Source organism: Anolis carolinensis, chromosome 4, assembly GCF_035594765.1.
Source record: "Anolis carolinensis isolate JA03-04 chromosome 4, rAnoCar3.1.pri, whole genome shotgun sequence".
NCBI classification, from domain to species: Eukaryota; Metazoa; Chordata; class Lepidosauria; order Squamata; family Dactyloidae; genus Anolis; species Anolis carolinensis.
Genome location: NC_085844.1, coordinates 128,961,241 through 128,988,111, shown reverse-complemented (window position 1 = coordinate 128,988,111; position 26,871 = coordinate 128,961,241). Strand labels below are relative to the sequence as shown.

Below are 26,871 nucleotides of genomic sequence, written 5' to 3'. Positions count from 1 at the left end.
AAAATCCCACATTATCTGCTTTGAACTGGGTTATATGGCAGTGTGGACTCAGATAACCCAGTTCAAAGCAGATGTTGCAGGTTATTCTGACTTGATGTTCTGGGTTATAGGGCTGTGTAGAAGGGCCCTGGTCTCTTGAGAGCAGGGCATGTTAGGGCCCTTCCACACAGCCCTATATCTCAGAATATCTGCTTTGAACTGGGTTATTTGAGTCCATACTCAGATATTGTGGGATTTTCTGCCTTGATATTCTGTGATATAGGGCTGTGTGAAAGGGCCCTTAAACCTCCCAATTTCCTCCCCAGACCTTTTTTTTTACCTGATTCCATTTATTTGGGTGTATAAAAGAAGTATAAAAATCAAACGTTTAGTGCTAACAAACTAACATTGGCAAGGCTTGGCAAACAGGCTGATGCCCCTTCCACACAACTGCATAAAATTCACATTGAACTGGATACACATTGCAGTTTCTCAAGTTGCTCTTGACCCGGAAAAAAAAAACCTCAGTGTGGACCCGGGGCCCTTCCACACAGCTATATACCCCAGAATATCAAGGCAGAAAATCCCACAATATCTGCTTTGAACTGGGTTATCTGAGGCCCCTTCCACACAGCTGAATAAAATCCCACATTATCTGCTTTGAACTGGGATATATGGCAGTGTGGGCTCAGATAACCCAGTTCAAAGCAGATACTGTGAATTATGTACCTTTATATTCTGGGTTATATGGCTGCAAGGGGCCCTGATTTTCCTTTTGGTGGAGCATGGCTGAAGCATTTTCTGCAGAGTCTATTTGCAAACCAGGCACCTTGTTGCTAACAGATTTGTGTACATGGGTGGCCTTCAGAAAGCTTTTACTGTTGACAATTTTTTTGTGACCCCAACATTGTGGTTATGGAAAAGTGTGAGGTCAGGACCCCCAGTTTAAGAAGCAGTGCCTTAAATAACTAGACTCAACAGAAGATGGGGGTCCTGCCCTTGAGCAGATTGGAGGTGTGTTTCACTGTGGGCTAGTGGCACAAAAGGGCTTCTCAGGGCCCTTCCACACTGCCATAAAACCCAGAATATCAAGGCAGAAAATCCCACAATATCTGCTTTGAACTGAGTTATCAGAGTCTACACTGCCATATATTCCAGTTCAAAGATGCCCGGCTGCTGCAGTTGGAACCTAGTTTGAAACTGCATGAAATAGTCAATGTAGATGAGGCACTAGTCAGAACCTTGCCTACTAACCAACCTCAACCACACTCATGTTGATCTATCTACTTGCATTGCCTCAGTCCCAGCTCAAGCTCTGTATTTATGAATTTTGCTCTTGCTGTGTCCTGTACTTTCCCAGTCTGGTTTCAGATTCTCTTTTATTTTGGTTCTCTCTGTCTCAGCTATGGCACTTCCCTATTTCTTTTCGACTGCAGTCCTCTTCTTCCGTAAACCATGACGCATGGGATTTCCACTTCCCTCAGGCTCTGCTTATTTTTTGGGCCAAAGACCAGGCAAAGCTTACTCTTTTCCTTCCTTTTTGTTTCCAAGCTATTCAGTTAGAATAGCCAAATTTTAGCCAAATCTTAGCCAAATTAGCATGGATTGGGATTTGTAATTTTAGTTCCCTTCCACACAGCTGTATAAAATCTACATTGAACTGGATCATATGGCAGTGTGGACTCAGATAACCCAGTTCAAAACAGATTGTGGGATTATCGGTCTTGATATTCTGGGTTATATGGCTGTGTGGAAGGGCTCTAAATTATAGTTATCTATTTAGTTATTTTGGCATGCAAAAACAAGTTGTCAGGTTCTAGATCTCAGCACTTTTACTGTGTTTTTTCTTTAAGTGCATTGGAAATTCGGAACTGAATTATAGCTAGGCTGGATTTATGTTGCCATATAATCTAGATTATCAAATCATGCAATCCACATTATCTGCTTTGAACTGGATTATATTAGTTTTCACTGCCATATAATCCAATTCAAAGCAGATAATTTGGATTTTATATGGCAGTGTAGATGAGGCCGTACTAACATCTTTCTGAGCAGATTTCCTTGTACGTAGGAGTCCTCATTTTCCTGAATGTCGATGGAAAAGCAATAGAAAGAAGACACATTTCCTGGCTCACTTTCAAACCACTGATTTTTGTGATGACTCCTTAAGCAGTGATAATTGCTACTAGAAATATTCCTAATATCCCGTATTTAAATGCATTTTAGGTTATTACTTAGCAATATCTAATAATACCAACAATTGCTCTGGGTATCTCAGCAGAATTCGTACACAATTGGGAATTAGTTGCTCATCCCTCACTCCTTTTCTTTCAATACTCTAGCTCTGCAAGGTCCCACAGGAACCTTGTAGGAACAGGTAGCAGGAACAGTTGTCAACAGGATCAAAAAGAACAACTATGGACAGCAAAAAGGACAGCAGATGGAGGTTTTTGAGAAGTGGGGGTGGAGTGGATAAGAGATAAACATACATTCATTCTCCTTTCCCTCTCCTTCTCTCTATGAGTCCTATGTCTGCAGGACGATGACTTCAAGTTCACAAAACATAACTTTTGCAATTCCTAGTGATGGGACAGTCCAGAGCTTTCCAAACTGTGTCGTTGACATTCTGGTGTGTTGGCGGCAATACTCAGTATCTGCTAGGGTTTGGTTCCAGGACACACAATGGGTTACAAAACCCATATCTGCTCCAATCCCATGCTAAACAAAATCCCATGTTGTAAATGATGGCTCTTATATAAAATGAGAAAGTTAAGGTTTTAAGATATGTAGATATTTGAACTATGATTGGTTGACTCTGTGGATATAGAGGGCCCATCATATTTATTTATTTACTTACTTACTTACTTACAGTATTTATATTCCGACCTTCTCACCCTGAAGGGGACTCTGTGTGGATTGCAATGCACATATACATGGCAAACATTCAATGCAATTATTAGACATACAGCATACAGACAGACAACAGAGGCAATTTAACATTTTCCAGCTTCTGGCTTCATGAGGGTATGCTCGATTCCGGCCACAGGGGGAGCTGCCGCTTCATCAACCACTGTGACATCAAGTAGTACTTCCTCATTGCTCTTTGCAAGCCGGGAGTTTTATGGTGTCGTAAATTAAGTTAAATTAGCCTCCCCGCATTAAGTTTTACCTAGAATTCTCTACTCACAGCCGCAACTGTTTTCGAGCTGCTTAGGTGGGAAGCAAGCTAGGCTATTAACGGTCGGGAGCTTAATCCTGACCCGGGCTTCAAACCAATAACCTTACGGTCAATAGTGATTTATTGCTGCTGGCTGCTAACCAGCTGTACCAACCCGGGCCCATATTGCAGCTCTGTAGAAAGATTAAGGTGCAAAAAAAATCACTGGGTTGCTGTAAGTTTTTCAGGCTGTATGACCATGTTCCAGTAGCATTCTCTCCTGATGTTTTGTCTGCATCTGTCGCTGGCATTTTCAGAGGTCTGCTGGAGGTGAGGTAAGTGTAGTGTACATATATCTATGGACTGTCCAGACTGGGAGAAAGAACCTTTGCCTGTTTGAAGCCAGTGTAAATGTTGCAGTTAGCAAGCCTAATTAGCATTGAGTAGCCTTGCAGTTGCAAAGTCAATCAGCGAGGGTATTTACATAGCGGTAGCCTGGCCTTTGTTGCCTGAAGGCATCCTCTGTTTAGGAGGCGTTAACTGGCACGATTGTTAGCTGGGTTGTTGTATGTTTTCCGGGCTGTATGGCCATGTTCCAGAAGTATTCTCTCCTGACGTTTTGCCCCCATCTATGGCAGGCATCCTCAAAGGTTGTGAGGTATGGAGAAACTAAGCAAGGAAGGTTTATATATATTTGTGGAAAGTCCAGAGTGAGAGAATAACTCTTTGTCAGTTGGAGGCCAGTGTGAATGTTGTAGTTCATCACCTTAATTAGCATTGAATAGTTCACCTGGCTTCTTCCTGCCTGGGGGCATCCTTTGTTCAGAGTTGTTAGCTGCCCCTGGTTGATTCATGTCTGGAACTCCTCTGTTTTCAGAGTGTTGCTTCTTATTTACGGTTCTGATCTTTGAGCTTTTTAAATACTGGCAGCCAGATTTTGTTCATTTTCATGGTTTCCTCCTTTCTGTTGAAGTTGTCCACATGCTTGTGGATTTCAATGGCTTCTCTGTGTAGTCTGACATGATACTTGTTGGAGTGGTCGAGCATTTCTGTGTTCTCAAATAATATACTGTTAGCTGTTGTTAGCTGTCTGGAATTCCCCTATTTCTGAGTGGTTTTCTTCATTTACTGTCTTGATTCTGGTGTTTTTAATATCTCCCAAACAAATAATGCCTCCAGGTACAACAGCCAGGCAGCCTCTATGCCAGTGGTTTTCAGTATGTGGGTCCCCAGATGTTTTGGCCTTCAATGTCCAAAAATCCTAACAGTTGTAGGCCAAACCACATGGGGACCCACAGGTTGAGAACCACTGCTCTATGCAAATACCCTCACTGATTGAGCTATAAGGCTATTCAGTGCTAATCAAGCTAGCAAATTGCAATATTCACATTGCTTCAAACAGTCAAGGGTTCTTTCTCCCACCCTGGACATTTCACAGATATGTGTATATACTCCACTTGCTTCATTTCCAACAGACCTCTGAAGAAATCTCTGAGAATGCCTGCTACAGATGCAAGCAAAACGTCAGGAGGGAATGCTACTGGAACATGGCCATACAGCTCAAAAGATTCACAGCAACTGAGTGATTCCGGCCATGAAAGCCTTTGACAACACAATAAATAATCAAATTCCCTTCAGGCAAGGAGGTACGGTTGGGGAGAAAGAAGAACAGTAAATGCTTGGAGTAAATCCTTCTTCGCCTTTTGCTTGCCCACATCCCTCCTCTTCGTCCTTTCTTGCCAGACTGCTTTCTTACTTTCTTGCATCTTCCACTTGGCTGACTGCTTCATTCAACCCTCTTCTAGCTTCTAATCATGGCCCAGGAGAGCATTGGCATTATATCTGTGTTAAGCCATTAACAGAGCATGGATATATTTGTACCAGCCAATGTTGGACTCACTGAAGATAAAGTTATTTATTACAGAGGACAGGACAGTATGCATGACTCAACTATTCTGTTGCAGGAGGAATCCTTTTGGCGAAGGCTTGCAGAGCCCCTCATTTTTGCAGCCCCAAAGGGCTTATCGCTCAGCAATTTGCATGGAGGTGAACAAGCCCTTGGTTGTTCAGGATGTCCCCTCTGCTTTGCTGCAACCACATGAGGTAAAAGAATGTCAAAGTGTGAGGCATCCAGAAATGAAATGGGGATGCTTCGCATTTAGATCAAGAGGGCTGTGTACACAAGGCTGTCCAAGTGTCTTCCAGGCTTTGTAGCATTATAATTCTTAGCAAAACTTTATTTTCAAGGGGGACTGCCCTCTTATTCTTTGCTGAAGACCATTTCCAGGTACTGTATTTTCAGGGAAATCTGGATCGCATTCATCTTTGCTTATTGCTGGGACTCTAAGGCCCCATCTATGGACAGTGTAGTAGACCAGTGGGTCCTCGTGTTTTGGCTTACAACTCCCAGAAATCTCAGCCAGTTTACCAGCTGTTAGGATTTCTGTGAGTTGAAGGTCAAAACATCTGGGGACCCACAGGTTGAGAACCATTGTAGAAGACTCATATAATGCAGTTTAACTGCATTGAACTGCATTATATGATTCTACATTAATCATATAATGCAGCTTCAAACTGCATTATATGGCAGTATAGACCTATGTTTTTGGTCCTCCAGATGTTTTCAAAGCCATCTCCTAGAATGCCTGACTACTGACCATGCTGGCTGGGACTTTGGGACCTGAAGTCCAAAGCATCTTAGGATCAGAGTCAAAAATAATTGTATTGAGAATCTGAATTTGCTGTTTTTATGTATTTATTATTTATTTATTTATTTACAGTATTTATATTCCGCCCTTCTTACCCAAAAGGGGACTGAGGGTGGATTACAGTGCACATATGCATGGCAAACATTCAATGCCATTATCAGATATACCACATAAACAGACAGACAGTAGAGGCAGTTTAACATTTTTCCAGCTTCATAAGGGTATGCTCAATTTCGGTCACAGGGGGAGCTGCCGCTTCATCGTCTACTGCGATGCTGAGTCCTTTTTGATGGTAGTACTTCCTCATGTTCTTCACACGCCACCAGCAGTTTTATGTGGAGGCTAATTTAAATTAAGTTAAATTAGCCTCCCTGAATTAATCGGTACCTAGAATTCTCTACTCACAAACACATCTGTTTTCAAGCTGCTTAGGTCGATAGCAAGCTAGGCTATTAACGGTAGGGAGCTTTAACCCCGACTCGGGCTTTGAACCAATGACCTCATGGTCAGTGGAAATTTATTGCTGCTGGCTACTAACCAGCTACATCACAGCCCTGCCCTTGTACTCTCTTTTACACCCTGAGTCCCTCCGGGTGAGAAGGGCGGGATAGAAATATTTGAAATAAATAAATAAATAAAATCTTCTTGAACATATAATTAAAATAGTGAAATGAATGAATGGATCCGTATCCTTAGGAGCTGCCTGTCTAAGTCAGTTAATAGGTAAAAGATAAAGGTTTCCCCTGACGTTAAGTCCAGTCATGTCTGACTCTGGGGGTTGGTGCTGATCTCCATTTCTATGCCGAAGAGCTGGCGTTGTCCATAGACACCTCCAAGGTCATGTGGGTGGCATGACTGCATGGAGTGCCGTTACCGTCCTGCCAGAGCGGTACCTGTTGATCTACTCACTTTGGCATGTTTTCGAACTGCTAGGTTGGCAGGAGCTGGAGCTAACAGTGGCCGCTCACGGGGTTTGAACCTGGGACCTTTCAGTCTCTAGCTCAGTGCTTTAACGCACTTCGCCACCGGGGCTCCCAAGTCAGTTCATAAGGGATGTTAAATAACATAACTGTCTTGTGATTTCCCAAAGGGCAATAATCTATGATAAGGTGTTTGTAATTGTAAACCCAATTGCCATAGCCTTGTTAACAGGCCAAAAATGTACTAGCCCATGCAAATAATTAGCACACCTGTAGGTATTAATATACACTGATAACTTAAAGGAGCTAATATCCTTATCTATCCAAAAGTTTTCTTGCCTTCTTCCTATGCGTTTCAGTTTTATTGAGCCCAGGTGAAAAGGTGTTTTCTTTCTTACATTAATGTTAGTTTACCATGTGGAAAATGTAGGACATGACCAGGTACACATTCAAACTGTTTATTCTATATTTAGTATATTGAGTCTTAGTTCTGGCCTGAATCTGTATGTAAATCAATACTGCACTGCAGAAATAATTATGTTTGACATCATTTTAACTGCCATGGTTCAATACAGTGGAATCATGGGAGTAGTAGTTTTACTAGGTCTTTGGCCCTCTACCAAAGAGTGCTGCTGTTTTTATTAAACTACAATTTCCATGATTCTATAATATAGGGTCAAACTGAAATAATTTTATGGTGTAGATTCACCCCTTGTTGTGGGTCCAATCCAACAAATATAGATCATAGGTCTATATTTTTGCCAAAGGAAAACAAAAATAGGTCTGTAGGTGAACCACTAGTAAATGCAAGTTTCCATTTCACAAAATTAGGAGAGCATTTTTCAGTTGAGCGAGAATCGAGAGGTTGGATTTTCTTTGCAGTTTTTAACAAACCTCTCCCTGTGTTTTGCAGTTTGTTGCCTCTCTTTGTTTTAAATTGGACTAAAAGCCTGTATTGCTTCATACATTTTTCAGATATTGGGTTCTTAAGGTAACAGGGTTTTTTTTTAGAATGAGAAAGATTTCTTAGCTAATCCACTTTTCTGATCCATTGAGTTTGTTGCTTAGGCCTGAGACTTATTGACCTGTATGCGAGTTCTGCAGCACAACTTCATCCTGTCCAGTTGTGGTCCTCGTTTAGCTAACAGAATATATAACACAATAAGATGTCTCTTGTGGTCTCTTCCCATTTAAAGATTCTATTATTCTAATGCCCCTTCTTCACTGCCATATAAAATCCAGATTATTTACTTTGATAATCTCTGAACTATATGGCAGTGTAGAAGGACCCTCAGTTATCTGTATCAATGCTTGTGCCTTGAACAGCTGAGCCAGCTTTATTGCTGTTAATTGCTGCCTTAATGTTATTGTATGCCCCTTGGATCCTGGACCAGTGTCTGGCAGCTGTGGTGGACTGTATGAGGGCTAACAAGCTGAAACCTAATCCATACAAGACAGAGGTCCTGGTTAGTCACGAGGCTGATTGGGGTATTGGGTGGCAACCTGTGCTCGATGGGGTTACACCCCCCCAAGGATACAAGCCTGCAGTTTGGGGGTCCTCCTGGACTCAGCTCTGATGCTTGATGTTCAGGTGTCAGTAGTGACTGGGAGAGCTTTTGCACAATTAAAACTTGTGCGTCAGCTGCGACCGTACCTCGAGAAGTCTGGCTTTGCCACGGTGGTCTATGCTTTAATTACCTCCAGATTGGATTACTCTAATGCGCTTTACGTGGGGCTGCCCTTGAAGACGGCCCAGAAACTACAGTTGGTACAATGGTCAGAGACCAGGTTGTTAACTGGAGCGAATTATAAGGAGTGGACAACCATCCTATTAAAGCAGCTCCACTGGCTGCCAATAAGTTTCCGGTTCCAATTCAAGGTGCTGGTTATAACCTACAGAGCCCTAAACGGTTTGGGTCTAGCCTATCTTTGCGATCACACTATGAACCTGCGCGAACCTAAAGATCTGCTGGGGAGGCCCTTCTCTCCCTCCCACCTCCATCACAAATGAGGATGGTGGGGACGAGGGAGAGGGCCTTTTCGGTGGTGCCCCCCCCGGCTCTTGAACTCCCTCCCTAGAGAGACTAGATTAGTGCCCACCCTGGCCACCTTCCGGAAAGATCTGAAAATGTGGCTCTTCCAATGTGCCTGTCACGACCCAGGCTGCAGAGCACCAATAACCATACACAGAGGCCAGAATCTATCTAATATCTTTATTAAGGAAATATATAAAGTCAATAAAAATAAGTGTAGAATGTAGTTCAGAAGAAGACCTTTCAGGAAAGGTCAATTATAGTCCAGGAAAACAATGTCCAATATAAAATATTAAGGTCCAAAGTTGTAATCCAATAACCGAAACACTCACTTTGCCAAGCAAAGTGAGGGGAGATGACAAGGTTCTTAGTCCAAGGAACTTGAGGCAAGGCTAGGAAGTAAACTTGATTCTTGGAACACAAGGCTTGATACAAGGCAGCAAGGAACGAGGAACAGGGACAAAATCCGTGGTAAAATACTTGGCAAGGTCCTGAAGACAAGGCTGAGTCCTAGGAAGCAAGGCAAGGTCCGTGGAGGTAAACAAGGCTGGAAACGTGAACGAAGGCTTGGAACCGGGAACGTAGGCTTGGAAACAGGAACGAAGGCTTGGAAGCGGGAGTAGCGCTGTCCACACACAACCTACTCCAGTTGCTGACGAATTGACTCCGCAAGATTCCTTTGGGGCAAGGAACCTAAATAGGGTCTCGTTTTCCCACCAAAGAACACTTCTCTGGGGAATCAGAACCGAAAGTCAATCTCTGTGTCCAGATGCATGACTCCCTAGAATTTCTCATGGAAGCAGTCTTAATCAGCTGAATGCTTGGCTGCGATTCTCAGGCTTCTGCGATTAGCCTGCTGAACTCCTTTTTGTTGTTGATAATAACTACGGCGAGAAAATGGGGGAGATTCTGACTCAGGGCTTGTTTGGCAGATTTCTGGAAGGCAAACCTCTTGCAGGTGCAAGGGCTCCAAATCAGGCTGGGAAAGTTCCAATTCTGGCTGAAATGGTGGAAAACCCAAGTTTTCCTCTTCATCTGCCACAACAGCGCTAGGAACGGGACTACATGGCCCATGAGTCATCACAGTGCCTTTCACTAATTGGTTTAACATTTTGACTTGGCTTTTCTAGCCCTACTTAATATCTAACCTTTGCACTTTATCACCAGTCCCATCCCTAGAGTATATTGCACAAGCCCTGGCCTGCCTTTTAGCTCTGACCATATCTACTGTGCTCGGCTACTGGTATCAGTTGCTGTTGAGTTTATGTTTTTAATTATGGTTAACATGTTTTATGTGGTTACGTTTTATAATGTACATGTATTTTATGGTGTTTAATTTTAATTTTTGTTCCACTGGGCCACCCTGAGTCCTTTCCAGGAGATGGGGTGGGATATAAGAATAAAGCTGTTGTTGTTATTATTATTATTATTATTATTATTATTACTATTATTATTATTATTATTATGAACATCTGATTGAGTTTCAACCAATTCAATATAGTTTGTGGCAGCCACAAAAGCAAAATATCTGGAGAATAACAACTGTTTTCAAAGTAAGAAGCACACAATTATACAGGAAATAACACTTTCAAATCTGGAACAGACACTTTTTTTCCAATTTTGTTATATAGTGTAATAGATGCCAGTGTAGTGTGTGCAAGTCGTCTTTCCTGTGTGTTGTACCAGAGTCCTGAATTGGATTGCGTCTTGTGTGGCTCCGATTTTAAACAGAATGTTTATGTCAGTTTGATTTGTTTGATATCACACATATAGCGCTTTTGTTCCAAAAGCAGGTTTATATGAAAGTTGTGCTCCTCTCTTTTTTACAGGTTAGGATTCGTGTCCGTTGCTGTGGGGTAAATTTTGCTGATATACTGGCTTGCCAGGGCCTTTACCAAGAAAAACGTTCTCTTCCATTCACTCCAGGTGAGTAAAAACATTTTCAGTATAGCATGCTTGGTGACAGTGAGTCTGAACAACCCTCCCCCCTAAGAACAGTTCTGCAGCTTTTCCATGTTTTATGATAGATAGGAAATTTAAAGGTTTCCGGAGCAGATCATGACATCCACTTTCTAATTCAAAGCAGAGGCTCAGCATATTAGAAGCCAAGAAAGAATTGGTCTGTGCCGCTCTTAGAAATGTGTGTTCTGGGGGCTGGGGAAAGAAGGAATCAATCTATATGACTCCCTTCCTTCTGCTATATATGTGGTTTTTGCTATAACAAGATGATCACCTTCCCAGTGTGTGACCTCTTTTTACACATCTTGTTTCAACAAATTTAACAAAAGTTTTATAAAGTAAGACCTCAGAACTAGATCATGTAGCTTGGTGTTATCATGGATGATGGTCACCTCTAAAGATCATAGGTAGTGATGCTCTTTCCCATGACTTCTTTCAGAGATCCATTTGCTTAACTCAAGGCTTAACTCTAGATACCATTTATTAACAGCAAGAAGCTTGTAAATGTGTGATGGCTGTTTCATCTGATAATGTTTAAAGTCAGCCATAAAAAACCCCCCCAAAAAACTAGGAACTAACAAGCAGTACTCATTTTCCTTTTCCATCCTTTGAATTTTTCTTTTTCTGTGCCTGCAGTGACACCTACTGGCTACTTTTCAGCATTGATTTCATCAACATTGTTTTGTCTTGTGGGAGAGTTTTCAAAGACATAGCTAGCCATGTGGTTACTCTTACAGCATAAAAAGGAGCAAGGAAAGGTGTGAAATAGAAGAGGAAATGACTACATATGTTAATACACTATTGCACATATAACAATAGGAATCTTTTCAGAGAAAATTTGAACCCAGGAGGAATGTGATAATCCAATTTTTTTTGCACGTCAACATTAAGGACTCTTCCACACAGATCCATATAACCCAGAATATCAAGGTAGAATAACCTACAATATCAGCTTTGAAGTGGGTTATGTGTGTCCACACTCCCATATATTCCAGTTCAAAGCAGATAATGTAGGATTCAGCTGTGTGGAAGGGGCCTTAGAGAAATTCTTCCACTTTTTTTCTTTCATTTCTGCCCTCCACTTTCCTTCTTTTTGTGAGAGAGTGATATACTGTGTGTATTTCTAATACCGATACACATAATTTTTCTCAATTATTCAGGTATGTAATCCATATGTTCAGTCTATAGAATATAAGCAGCAGGTTGTGGCAGACTCTTGTGTTGTGTGTTTCAGGGATGGAGTTTTCGGGGGATGTGATGGAGACCGGCAAGGCCGTAACCGCCATAAAGGAGGTGAGAGCAATGCATTGCAACTCAAGTTTAAAAATTGATTCCATAATAATAATAATAATAATTTATACTTGCCTTTCCTTGTTGGAGCCCCGGTGGTGAAGTGTGTTAAAGTGCTGAGCTGCTGAACTTGCAGACTGAAAGGTCCCAGGTTCAAACCCCGGGAGCGGCGTGAGCGGCCGCTGTTAGCTCTAGCTTCTGCCAACCTAGCAGTTTGAAAACATGCCAATGTGAGTAGATCAATAGGTACCGCTCTGGCGGGAAAGTAACGGCGCTCCATGCAGTCATGCCGACAACATGACCTTGGAGGTGTCTACGGACAACGCCGGCTCTTTGGCTTAGAAATGGAGATGTGCACCAACCCCCAGAGTCAGACATGACCGGCCTTAACGTCAAGGGAAACCTTTACCTTTACCTTCCTTGTGGCTCAAGGCGGATCACAGCACAGTCAAAACAAACAAACGTTCCAAAAATTCTATGTATACATATATTAAAATGTAAATCTATAAAAGATACATATTAAACATAATTTCTATAAAATACAGATTAAATAATGCCCACTAACTGGTGGGGTTAAAAATGCAAAAGTAATTTTAAAAACACCCAATATTGCCATTTCAGTCTATACTGATGTGTATGAGAATTGGCACATAGACAGTATAGATGCACCAATCAAAGTTGTTGATTTAAACGGCACTCGAAATGGGGAATTCTGATAGCTAGAGTAAAAGGAAAATATATATATAAAGAACTGAACCATACTCTCTTCACGATTGATCAAGTAAAATAATACTTGAATAGAAGATGCAAAGGGGGAGGGAGGGGAGAAAAAACTGCTGGACACAAGTGGTAGATAAGTGGGGAACTGGGATTGGAAAAGTTAAGAAAAAAGGACATATTATATTGAGTGAAAATCTAAGTGAAATATCACTATCTGTTTGTTCTATCTAGCCTCACGGAATGACCATAGAGACTTGTATTATTTACTTGTGTTTACAACAACAACAACAATTTGGTACTGTTCCATTATCCAGGTGGAGGCCACAAGGGGGCGGGTGAGAGAGAAGGATATTCCATTTTATGGGGATGGTAGGTGGGTTGAAGGAGTAAAACCATTTATCCCTGTTTTCTTGTTATTCCTCCCACCCATGTCTCCGTCATGGAAACAACTGTCGTTTAGGATATGGGAAGGGGGGGAGGGGGAATAACCAGTGAAAACAGGGGAAATGGTTTTCCTCCTTCAACTCCACACCCCCCCCCCCCCAAAATGGACTAGCCTTCTCTCTCTAGCTCCCTCTAGTGGCTTCTGCCCAGATAATGAAGCAGTACCATTTTTTTTAAAGTTGTTGATTTAAACACAATGGTGATTTAAAACATTTCCATTTGAACATAGCAAAGGGAAGAACACTGAGCAGCATTTAATCTCACCTTAATGGCTCTCTGATGATGACTTTTCGACAGGGCGATCGTGTCATTGGTGTGACTGGTACCAGCGCTATGGCTGAGGAGTATATCGCAGATCCAAAGGTAGGCTAGAAAACAACTTCAAAGTGTTCTTTAGAGTTGCAACATGTAGCTGGGCAATTAATCCAAATACTTTTAATACAGAAAAAGGCAACCTTGATGTGTTAATTGACTTGTAGATTGAAAGGAAATTAACCAATAACTCCATGTACAAAAAATATTGGCCATCTTAGGGCTGACCCAGAACGTCAAGGCAGATAATCCACAATATCTGCTTTGAGCTGGATTATCTGAGTCCACACTGCCATATAATCCAGTTTAATGTGGATTTTATACAGCTGTGTGGAAGGGGCTTATGAAGTACTCCTACCTCCCCTTTCTTCCTCCTCATCCTCCCCCCCTCTCTCTCACACACACATTTAGTAGAGGTAGTCTTTTACTGGGACACATTCACTATACACAGTTACAGCACTTTGATTCCACTTTATGTGCCATGGCTAACTCCTGTGAAATCTGGGATGTTATTTGCTCAGAGATGCAAGAGAAGCTCCTTGACTAAGAATTCTAAATGCTAATCCCAGGATTTCTTAGGATACAGTTTTGGCAGTACAAGTGGAATCATAGTGTTGTAATTGCAATGTATGAATGGACTCAAGATGGTAATCAAAATGCATCACTTAAAAATGAGATAGATTCTCTGCCCAAGAACCTATTTATATGGTAATTAATGCAGATGTAACAGTTGGATCAAGCAAACAATAGGCAATCAATTAATGATTGTTTATTATCACATGCTTGTTTACTTAGAGCAGGGGTCCTCAAACTTTTTAAGCAGAGGGCTGGTCCACAATCTTTCAGACTGTTGAATTATCATTTGAAAAAATGAACAAATTCCTATGCACCCTGCATATGTCTTATGTATAGTGCAAAAAAAAAAAAAACAACCCAACAGCAACAACAACAACAACAATAAAATAACAATACAATATTTAAAAATAAAAACAATTTAACCAACATAAACCTATCCGGATTTAAATGGGAAGTGTGGGCCTGCTTTTGGCTAATGAGTTAGTCAAGTTAATTAGGATTGTTGTTGTTGAGGGCAGGGGCCAGTTAAATTACCTTGGAGGGCCATATCTGGCCCACGGGCCTTAGTTTGGGGATCCCTGACTTAGAGGGATAACATAAAGCCATAAGGTCTGGTCTTCCCTCTGGAGCAGCAGAGAACAAGCCTGTACTTTCCTCTCTCTGATAGCCCTCGAGATATTTAAAAGGTGCAGTTATGTCACCCCACAGGCATCTCTAATCTGGACATGCTCAGATCACTCAGCCTTTCCTCCTGTGTTTTGTTCTCCCTACATCATACTATTCTTGTTGCACTTTCCTGAATTTGCTCTAGTTTCAATGAGGTGCACAGAACTGAACGCAATATTCCAGATGCAATGCAGAATATCGGGAGACTCTTCCTTCCCTTGTCTTGGGAACTATTATTTTATTAATGCAGGCTAACATTATTTGCCTTCTTTGATGTTTTGTTTAGACTTTTGTTTGCTCTTTGCTTCTCTCTTGTTTGGATTATTGTGATTTGCATAGCACTGCCCTTGAAAAGAAGCCAGAATCTACAGCTGGTGCAAAATGCACCTGTCGGAGAGCATATAGCAGCAGTCTACAAGGGCTACTGCTGTTTCTGGCCACATTTCAATGGGTTGGTGCTGACTACAAAAGCATACATTATTGTGGTTTTCAAGTGTTTTAATAAACACATATCTCTCTACTAGCCGGCCTGTGACCCCTATAACTAAACTGGGGTTGGAGGAGAGTACATCCGATAATGTTAGAAAGTGGTTTCCATAATGTTAGTCCAACTCTGCAGTTCCCTCCTCCAGGATCTATGTTAGGGAATAACTGTATTGACCTTTTAACACCAGGCTAACGCCCCTTCTACACTGCCATATCTGCTTTGAACTGGATTATATGGCAGTGTAGACTCAGGCCCCCTCCATACAGCTGTATAAAATCCACACTGAACTGGATTATATGGCAGTGTGGACTCAGATAAACCAGTTCAAAGCAGATATTGGGGATTGTCTGTGTTGATATTCTGGGTTATATGGCTGTGTGGAAGGGCCCTCAGATAACCCAGTTCAAAGCAGATAATGTGGATTATCTGTGAACCACCTCAGAGATTAATATCAACTGGGGAGGCCCAGCTCTTGGTCCCGCCTGCTTCACAAGCGCTACTGGCGGGGACGAGATACGGCCTTCTCAGTGGTGGCCCCTTGGCTGAGGAATTCCTTCCCTAGAAATATTAGATCAGGCCCCTCCCTCCTGGCCTTCAGAAGGAAGGTAAAAACCTGGCTTTGGGGTCAGGCTTTCGGAGAATAGCTTAGTGCAATAATGGATTCAGTATATGTGAAATGACCACAGAACGGCCTCAGGCTATGATTCTTGGATGGCGTGATTTTATCTTGAATATGTTTTTAAATGTTAATATGTATTAATTTTTAACTCAATCTATTTTAAGCTTAATTTGTATGTATTAATGGCATTGAATGGTTGCCATGTGTAAGCCGCCTTGAGTCCCCTTTGGGGTAATGAAAGGTGGGATATAAATAGATAAATAATTATCTTTGTTGATAATCTGGATCATATCGCAGTGTAGAAGGAGCCTAAGATCCATTGCTTTGGCTAATAATAATAATAATAATAATAATAATAATAGGCACACTGGGTTCCGTGCCAAAAGATTTCAGCTGGCATTTGGATACAATAAACATTGACAAAATTACGATCTGTCAACTGCAAAAGGTCACCTTACTGGGATCTGCACGCATCATCCGAAAATACATCACACAGTCCTAAACACTTGGGAAGTGTTCAACTTGTGATTTTGTGATACGAAATTCAGCATATATATCTCGTTTGCTGTCATACTCTGTCTTTGTGTCACTAATAATAATAACACCACCTTCATTTATATCCCGCCATCATCTCTTTGAAGGGACCTGGGGCGACTCACAAAAGCACTCCAAAGTGCCTCACACATAAAATACATACTACATAAGCAAATAAGATGATGACAACATACATTTACAGAACACTTTCACCTAATATGATACATAATACAATTTAAAATTCCATCAAACACAGCAGTACTTGCGGATAAAAATGGTGAAGTTCCGGAGTGAAGCAAGCACTAAGTCCTGAATCCAACCACTAAATTCTAATCAACATTGAAGGCCTGTTTAAAAAGCCATGTTTTCAGATTAGACCAAAAAACTTGGAAGAGTGGGTAGCCTAATCTCTGTAGGGAGGGAATTTATGGTTGGGTAGTTCATGGGACAACTCATCTTTCTGCTGATCCCATGCTTTTTATGTGTTTATTTTCTGTTATTGTTGGTCATTTTAATATTACTAATGCTGAGAAATTCATGAGGGGCAGAATATAAAAAAGGCAAATGTGGGTAAGATTCAAATGTTTCAAAACCCTGATTAATCTCGAGTAGCTGTTGGCTAGGCACATGTGGGAGGAAGAAAGTGTGGTTTGCTGAGCATCATTTGTATCTGCACTGGGCCTTTCTGAGTCCATTGTGATTTTTTTGTGAGGCACAACGTTGATTTGTGGTAGCTCTTGCAGAAACTGTGTGTTGTAACATCTGAATTTCAGTGGCAAACATTAATTAATCTTGTGGTGGGAAATGTGCCAGCATCTTGCTAGATATTGATGGATGGATCTCTTATTTTTGCTGGTTTTGACCTATAAAGCCCTATACGACTTGGGTCCGGGTTATATAAAGGACCATATCTAGCTCTGTAAGCCTATTAGACTCAAACACATTTGATGGGAAGAAGGGAGAGATCCTTTTCGGTAGCAGCCCTGAACTGGATCTCCCTTCTAAAGAGATTGGGATGATTCCATCCCTATGTGGCTTTTGCAGGCTGGTGAAAACACACAGTTGTTTTCAGGTATTTAGGGAATGATGAGGGGCAGGCTGTTGGGGATGGTGTGAATAGAATGGGGGAGTGCCTAGTTTTTAACTGTAATTTTATTTCTATTTTTATTGTATTTTAACTTTACACATATTTTATTATTTTAATGTTTATGTTCACATGTATATGCATTTTTCTTATTTGAAAATTCTGTTGTGTTGTGCCATGTCATTGTTAGCCGTCTTGAGTCCCTATGGCAGTGGTTCTCGACTTGTGGGTCCCCAGGTGTTTTAGCCTACAACTCCCAGAAATCCCAGCCAGTTTACCAACTGTTAGGATTTCTAGGAATTGAAGGCCAAAACATCTAGGATCCACAGGTTGAGAACCACTGCCCTATGGGGAGAAAGGTGGGATAAAAATTGCGATGTTGATGATAATAATAATAATAATAATAATAATAATAATAATAATAATAATAATAAAGACTCTGGCAGAAATCAGTACAGGTGGTCCCGGGTGCCATGCCAAAAGATCTCAGCCAGCATTTGGAAACAATAGACATTGACAAAATTACGATCTGCCAACTGCAAAAGGCCACCCTACTGGGATCTGCACGCATCATTCCTAGACTCTTGGGAAGTGTTTGATTTGTGATTTTGTGATACGAAATCCAGCATATCTATCTTGTTTGCTGTGTCATAAAATAATAATAATAATAATAATAATAATAATAATAATAATAATAATAATAAAATCACGATCTGCCAACTGCAAAAGGCCACCCTACTGGGATCTGCACACATCATCTGAAAATATATCACACAGTCCTAGACACTTGGGAAGTGTTCGACTTGTGATTTTGTGATACGAAATCCAGCATGTCTATCTTGTTTGCTGTGTCATACTAAAATAATAATAATAATAATAATAATAATAATAATAATAATAAGAAGAAGAAGAAGAAGAAGAAGAAGAAGAAGAAGAAGAACAACAACAACAACAACAACAACAACAACAACAACAACAACATTATAACATGATTTCGTTCCTGGGTTATAAAGGTCATTTCCTAATTGGTTCTATCATAAAAACAGAAAAAGTTTATTAAACTGCTAAAACTTTGCTTTTGCGGAACATCCTGTAGCACGTTTTGCTATCGTTTTTCAATGAATATCTCTATTTTTCTTGGAATGACTATTTCATTTTGGTTTCTTTTGTAAAGTTGCTCTGGACCATCCCAAAGCAAGTTTCTTATGAAGATGCTGCAGCACTGCCGGTTTCTTATGGGACAGCCATCTTAGCCCTTGAACATAGAGCACAGACACAGCCAGGGTGAGTCAGCTTCCCTGGTCGTTTCACTCTATGAAGGCTTACACTATCAACTTATTTTTTTCATTCTCTAGAGTGCTACAAGGTCATTTTGCATTTGGATTAACACAATTAAATTACATTTTGCGTACTGTTACAATCCATGGCTGCCTTGAAACTTTCCCCGATAGCAGTAGAAAAGGCGATTTAGATTTCTTTTAGCTCCTTGTGTGGAATGTATGCCTGATTTTGAACTGGATTGACATGATTTTGTGAAAAGCTATGCAAATGATATAGATCTGTATTTTTAACCTGAAACCTGAAACATCAAGGTTTTGAGGTGCATTTGTGGAATTGTCAGGGTTTTTTGCAGACAAAATGAAAGTTTTTATTACATGTGAATTTTACATTTTTAAAGAAATAAATCAGTTTCATATTCAGAAGACTTTGTGAAATTCTATTAGCTTCTGCCTATGCCAATCATGAATTTTATAAATTCCATAATCTTCTATAGTGTTTCAGTTAGTCAGTTTATTAAAACCACTTAGGCCCCTTCTACACTGCCATATAAAATCCAGATTAACTGCTTTGAACTGGATTATATGACAGTATAGACTCAGATAATGCAGTTCAAAGCAAATAATGTGGATTATCTGCCTTGATATTCTGGGTTATATGGCAGTGTAGACTCGTATAATCCAGTTCAAAGCAGATAATGTGCATGTATATATATTTTTAAACGAGTAGAAAGCTTCGACTGAAAATAGTGGATAACATGTAGAAATAGCAAACTATATGTTTTAAGTTAAGTTACTGATAATAATGTGCCCTCAATGTCAGAATTAACTGGTTGATTGACTAACGTAGATATGCATGTATACATCAAAATTATTGTTACATGACTATATCTGCTATGATTTGATGTTCTGTTATGTACCATAACTATAATAAACTGTTTACCCAAAAAATAAAAAAGAGAGTTCATGTTTGAGGAAAGCACAGATAAATTCAGGTGAAATGAAAACAATGCAGGAAATACAGGCTTAAATGACAAATACCTAGACTTGTAAGTTAAGCAATAATGGGAGTATCGAGTACATCTTGAACACACTTCAGTATCAGTATAGCTCTCTCCGTTCTCAATTTTCCTGATGTTTATTCTAATTTCTGCAGGGAGACTGTTTTGGTGACTGCAGCAGCTGGTGCCACGGGACTCGCAGTTGTGGATGTGGCCACTCATATTCTTAAGGCAAAGGTGTGTCCTCTTCCACATGTATCAAACAAGGATGAACCATCGGGGCTCATTAGGAATAGCAGAGATCTTGTAGGAAAATACAATCCTTCTGGTCAAAGAAAATGACCTTGATAGCAGTATCAAGGATCAATTGGCAATCAATAGGCAAAGAACCAAATAGTGTTTCATTTCTCAGAGCTGCCCTTTTATTGACTTATGCCTGCCCTTTTGTTAATGGAAGCTGTCTCTCGCTGTTCATAAAGGGGACATTTAGGCTCCCACTGGCAGAAGGAGGAAGGCAGTTTTCACCAGTTCCTCCTGCAGTTCCCTGCATTTCATAGTGCTCTGGGGGTTGCTGTAAGCCTCCGGACAAAAAAATAATTCAAGAGGCTATAACAGGAGGAAAAGTAATAGAATACTGCCTTCTTCTCTCTCCCATTTGTCTACATGGAAAAGTGCATAGGCTGGATATTATTCTCTGTGTTGTTGCAGGTGATAGCAGCAGCAGGAAGTGATGGAAAATGCAACTTGGCTCTCCAGAAAGGGGCTTTTCATGGTGTGAATTATAGTGGGACCAATCTGAGAGAAGAAGTGAAGAAGTTAACAGTGAATAAAGGAGTAGATGTGGTTATTGACACTGTCGGTGGGGACATCTTTAAAGAGGCATTGCACAGGTGGGTTGTTGCTTAGATCCTCTTCGCCTGGAAGATATTTTTTCCCTTTAGGGCAGTGTTTCTCATCCTGGGGGTCGGGACCCCTGGGGGTGTTGTGAGGGGGTGTCAGAGGGGTCCCCAAAGACCATCGGAATACACATAGGTATTTGTGCCAAATTTGGACATTATTTGGGTTCACAGTGCTCTCTGGAGGTAGATGAACTACATCTCCCCTAAATCACTGTCAATTCCTCCCAAATCCCTCCAGTATTTCCTGTTGATCATGGGGGCTCTCTGTGGGAAGTTTAGTCCAAATCCATCATTGTTTGAGTCCACAGTATTATCTGGATGTAGGTGAACTACAACTCCAAAACTCAAGGTCATTGCCCACCAAACCCTTCCAGTATTTTCTGTTGGTCATGGGAGTTCTGTATGCCAAGTTTGGTTCAACTCTATCATTGGTGGAGTTCAGAATGCTCTTTGATTGAAGGTGAACTATAAATCCTAGCACTTACAACTCCTAAATGACAACATCAATCCCCCCCAAACTCATTAGTATTCATATTTTGGCACATCATGTTTTTGTGCCTAATTTGGTCCAGTGAATGAAAATACATCCTGCATATCAGATATTTACATTACGATTCATAACAGTAGCACAATTGCAGTTGTGAAGTAGCAACAAAAATAATTTTATGTTTGTGGGTCACCACAACATAAGGAAATGTATTAAGGGATTGTGGCATTAGGAAGGTTGAGAACCACTGTTTTAGGGCTTCAGACAACTTTAATAAATGAACATTCTTGGGCCTTTGGGAATCTGTGTTGCAAGAAAGAACTGAATAATGCAAGTGATAAAGTTAAAACGAATGTATAAACCATCTTTAATGAACAAGTTTTGAAGCTTCCATCTTAAGCTTCAAATATACGTATAATAACTGAGACCATAATATATGTAGACATATTATGAAAAGATACAGGAAAAGAAAAATCCAGTACATCAGGGTTAGGAGAATGCATATTTACAGGGCTGACCAACTGCTCTATGTGCTACAACTGTTTTGTATGCTTTTGCTTTCATTTTTGTAGTGAAGGGGGATGCACTCTGCACGTTCTCAGAAGTCCCCTCCTGACCCAGGAAGGTGGTGCGGAAGGAACACACCAAGAGTTGAATGTTTCTGAAGATTAGTTTTATTTGCCAGCCAAATGGCGGCAGGTGCACTCAAGGCATGAAAAGATTGCCATGCTCCCAAAATGTGGTCGCAGTTTTTTTTGTTTTTTGTTTTACAGAAATCCAAAAAGCACATTTTGATTGGTGTTAATACATTGTCTTCTTCATTGGTCTATGCTTACCTAATACAATTTGATTGGCTCTCTATTACTAAGCAAGTCAACAGATGCAAAACAGCAGAAACTGGAATTAACTGGACTTTCGTATTTTTGAATGAACCTGACTCCCTAACTCCCCGGATGCGCTAGATGCTGGCTTATCTCTTTGTCACAAGTGAAAGCAGGAATGCTGTGTGAAAGTTTAGGGAGGGTAAGCGTGAGAATCACTCCTTACAGTTGCTGTGTACACTTTTGCAGATGGGACCTACAGTTACATATAGCATTTATAAAATCTTATAAAAACTATGTTTCATTCATTAGCATAAGACTTTCATTCCTATTTTACAAAAAGCTAAGAGCAGCTGCCTGTTTGTTGCAACGAACAAAATTTGCAGGATTATTTAAATACCACAATTAGCATTTTCAGAGCAATATACGGCAGCTTCTGCTTTCACAGAATGTGTCTTTGCGGATAGGTTTAAAGAAAAAAGATAAGCAAGATTAAAATGGATATAGCATTTAAATCCTTTTGTAGTTGCTCGTTTGCTGGTTGAGCAAACATCTATGGATTTTGAGTTGTTGTGAATTTTCCAGGCAGTATGGCCATGTTCCAGAAGCACTCTCTGCTGACTTTTCACCCACATCTATGGCAGGCATCTTCAGAGGTTGTGAGGTCTGTTGGAAACTAGGCCAGTGAGGTTTATATATCTGAGGAAAAATGCCCAGAGTGGGAGAAAGAACTCCTGCCTGTTTGAGGCAATTGGCTACCCCGGAAAACTCACTTTGACAACACATCTATGGATTTGATTTTTTTTAACAGTGTTTCATGCAACGAGTTGCTCAGAGTCCTTTAGTACCGTTAACATGTCCATACATGTGTTGTAGTATTTATTTTTTGTGAGTTTACGTCTATTCTGTCACTTAAAATAAATTTCAAATCTGAAACTTGCATAATTTTTTTCAATTACAACATACCACAAAAAAGAGCAGGATTCTTTTTTGAAAGTAAGCCATGGTGGGATTTTCTTGAACCAAAACTCCTGGTTCCATACACAACATAGTATTGATTGATGTAGGGCACAATTTAAAAAAATTCACCCCCCTCTTTTTTGCTTCTGTTTACTTTTTTAAAATCTCGTACTGCAACCAAATTAGCAGCAACTTCTATAGCAGTATATTCTGGTGTTCAGGAGCTTTCTAATGCAGATTGACCCCACTTTTTCCTTATTGACATCACATAGGTCTCTTTCCAAGCAGCAAGCTACTTGTTACTTAGTTTACTGGAGCAATTGCCCTTCAGTGATAAATGCTTCCCACATTCTAAGTGTAATCAAAATATTAATCTTGGTACATTGGCATTTTGATCCTGGTATTGATTTTTCTCACTCTCCTTACTGTCATATTTCAGCCTGGCTTGGGAAGGTAGAATTGTAGTGGTTGGTTTTGCCGGAGGAACTATCCCTTCTATTCCAGCCAATCTGCTGCTTCTGAAGAATATATCTGCTTTGGGACTATTTTGGGGCCGGTATCGTGAGCAGGATTTCCCGGTCTTTTCCTCCACACTTTCATCTGCTGTTTTGTACTGCCAGGAGGGACGAATCCAACCACATATAGGAGCAGTGTTCAGACTGGAAGAGGTATGGATAGGCAAAGCTCAGGAAAACATTTGTTTTAATAGAAGCTTGCTTACTTAATGTGTTCTCAAGGAATATCTACAGTGGAAAGGTCTCCAAGTGAATTCAAACATTCAGAAAGAATATATGGTGCAATTTTTTAAACTGTTCATTCTGAATAGCAGATAGTTTCCAGGTCTGCTACATTTAATGTTATAGCAGCAAGATTTAATTAACAATAACAGTAGTGGAATAATAATAAATCATAAATAATAATGAGCTGGTCATTGACCGTAATAAAGTGAACTTGAAATAGTGATGATGATATTCATAGTAAGTCAGGAATGTCAAGACTAGCATTCTTTCTAATATATTAGACTGACATGTACTAGAATCTGACATAGAGGAGTAATTAAATACATTACTTGTTTACATGGTATAGACCCAAAGCCAGAAATATCAAACTCATTTTCCTCAAAGGCCACATCAGTCTTATGGTTGCCCCAAAAGGACCGTTGAATCCATGGATACAAAAGGTCAACTATATTTTTTATATAGTGCTTGGTGATCTTTAGCTTTTACATAATTTGGGTCCCCAGATGTTATTTATTTATTTGTTTACGGCTCTTTTATCCCGCCTTTCTCAACCCCGGAGGGGACTCAAGGCGGCTTCACAACAAAGGCAACGCCTTTAAAAACAGTACAATAAAAATAACTGAATTGTTAAATTATTGGATGACAACTCTCATCACTTTTGATTATATCCATCATGTGGACTGGGGATATGGAAATTGCAACCCAACAGCACTTGTGACTCTGAGGTTGGAGAAAGGACATTTGAAAGTCAGCCATCATACCCATAAGTCTTGTCTCTAAATCCAAATCCCACTATCCTGATGAAACAACTGCAGCCTTCCAGATGTTACTGTATCACAACTCCCATCTTCTTTAGGGCCCTTCCACACATCCATATAACCCAGAATATCAAGGCAGAATAACCCACAAGATCTGCTTTGAACTGGGTTATCTGAGTCCACACTGCCATATATCCCAGTTCAAAGCAGATAATGTGGGATTTTATTCAGCTGTGTGGAAGGGGCCTTTGTCTCTCGACTAACTTCATAGGATCAATATGCTGAAGAAATAGGACAAACTGCAAAAGTCTTTGACGTCACCTTGAAGGAAGGGTAGATAAACATTAAACTTGGGCTTCACTGTAGAAGGTTCCTTTGTCAGGAGATTCCCATGCTATCTGCAACTGAAAATAACAGAAGCAGTTAGTGCAGCCTGTAATTCACCCATCTGCTACTGATTGTTTCTGATTAACACTCAAGTTCCTGTAACTATCTCATTAAACAAGTACAAACATTTCTACCACATTTCATTTGGGTAAATGTCTCAGTGTCCTTCTTAGTCATTGTCCTTAATTGCTGGAACCCTTTCCTGCAGCAAAAACAAACATCAACTAGATTCTGTTCAAATTAGTGCAGGCGCTGTAAATGCTGTTTTGATTGGACCTCATTCTGTCCTTGCACAACTCTACCTACTTGATGCCATATTGGAAGAAGTCTTAGGCCCATCTGATCAGTTTACAGGCAGTCTCTGTGTTACAGACATCTGATTTACAAATGACTCATAGTTAAGAACAGGGGTGAGACAACAGGAAGTGAAGAAATCTACCCCTAGGAAGGAAAATTTGTAAACACTAAAAGCTATTTAGCACATATGCCACCAAAACGGCCTGGTATATAACACTTGCAGCCCACCTTTGCAAATAAGACCTGTTTGCATCGTTCTTGCACAATCTAGGCTTAGGTGCAACAAAGGCAATATATGCATCTCTATAACTTTGCAAACCTCTTTCCTTATTTTTCTTAGGTAAATGAAGCTTTTGCCCACGTGACCCAACGTAAATCTACAGGCAAGGTTGTCATCTCGATTACTTAACCCTATTTTTCATGGAAACCTGCCACTGATCTCCGTTGTTGCTACATCCTGTTGAAGAGGAAGAGGTCCACTGCCATGAAAGTCAAAGGATTCACTCTTGCTAGCAATTTTCAATCATAAGAGGACATAAACTATTCAGGCAGAACACTTGAATTTCAGACTGCTATAGTTTCTATGATAATTCAACACTGGTGATATTATGTACTTGTTTGATTTGTCTCATAATACCTCCCAGCTCTTGGTGATCTTGCAGAGATGCTCTATAGTGCACACATGTCCACGATCTCTTTTATTACTTTATTCTGCAAGTTGCCATTGACATGGATGGCAACTTATAAATAGATGGTGAGGTTATATCATCATCATCTTCTGATGGCTAATAAAAGAGTCTGAAGGTGTGAGTAGATTCATATGTTTCTATATAGCCCTTCAAATAGCCTAATCCTAAACCATGTAGTGCGATGAAGGTCAGCTAGTACCTTAAACTGTATCTGGAAATGAATTCATACGCAATGTACATAGTGTAGAATGGGATCCGTTGCTACTATGTAATGTGACAAGTGCTGGACCCACCACTCCTGGGTCCATCACTGTCATGATGACTAGCTGTTTTCTTGCTTATTGTAGTGGCTGACAACTATGGCATTGACTGGAGTTGTATAGGCTTTGAGCTGCACCTCACCAGCTCTGGCTTTAGCTTAGTGGAGCTAGGCTAATTAAACTAGTGGTGCTGAGGAGCTCTGGCTTAGTTATGCAGGTCTGGCCCTGATGATGTGGTGCTGAGAAGCTCAAGGACAAAGTGTGAAGGTCCAGTCAAAGCCACATTACCATTGGATCACCCCTGTTGTCTTCACTGCAGAGCAGACTGCCTCTGGAGAGAGGAAGGCATGGAGACAGCTCCAGTAGAAGGGCTGATCCAAACTCTTGAGTTGCATCTTTGAGAGCTCTGCTGCCACAGACTTATTTATGCAGGTCTTGCTCTGATTATGTGTTGTTGCATTAGGGTACTTGTGATTCCAGTTGGAACACTAAATCTACCTCATACACCTCTGGATGTGTTATACACAAAATAGTTTTATGGCCTTGGTGTCAAATTCTTTGTTATATTTATGTGGCAGAGAGATAGATTGTGTAAATATGTAAATGGTCCCTCCTCGAAACACTGCATCTTGACTTAGATATACATTACAAAAATGCATACATTAACATGTCATTATCTACATATTTTATTTCAATTGCCAGACTTAACGTCTTTCTGGTTGTAAAAGCCTTTCTATTTTCTGCTAGCGGGAAAGTTTAGAGCCGATCTTGGGTCACCTATGTACAGGTCTTTGGCTGAATCACTAC

General features: G+C 40.5%; 1 protein-coding gene across 2 annotated transcripts in view; it reads left to right on the top strand.

The window, feature by feature from the left end:
* Nucleotides 1-25,922, top strand: part of LOC100557971 (quinone oxidoreductase-like protein 2) — a 52,055-nt gene extending 26,133 nt beyond the window's left edge. The window contains exons 2-10 of one of the 2 annotated variants that reach the window (XM_008117793.2): nt 5,101-5,239; nt 10,627-10,723; nt 11,991-12,049; nt 13,508-13,573; nt 18,663-18,772; nt 19,922-20,003; nt 20,475-20,656; nt 23,373-23,601; nt 25,456-25,922. In XM_008117793.2, coding sequence (XP_008116000.2) covers nt 5,101-5,239; nt 10,627-10,723; nt 11,991-12,049; nt 13,508-13,573; nt 18,663-18,772; nt 19,922-20,003; nt 20,475-20,656; nt 23,373-23,601; nt 25,456-25,524 — 1,033 coding nt within the window. In that variant the 3' untranslated portion in view covers nt 25,525-25,922. The remainder of the gene's footprint in view (nt 1-5,100; nt 5,240-10,626; nt 10,724-11,990; nt 12,050-13,507; nt 13,574-18,662; nt 18,773-19,921; nt 20,004-20,474; nt 20,657-23,372; nt 23,602-25,455) is intronic. The other variant, XM_062977767.1, reaches the window with a different exon arrangement.
* The last annotated feature ends 949 nt before the right edge of the window (nt 25,923-26,871 follow it).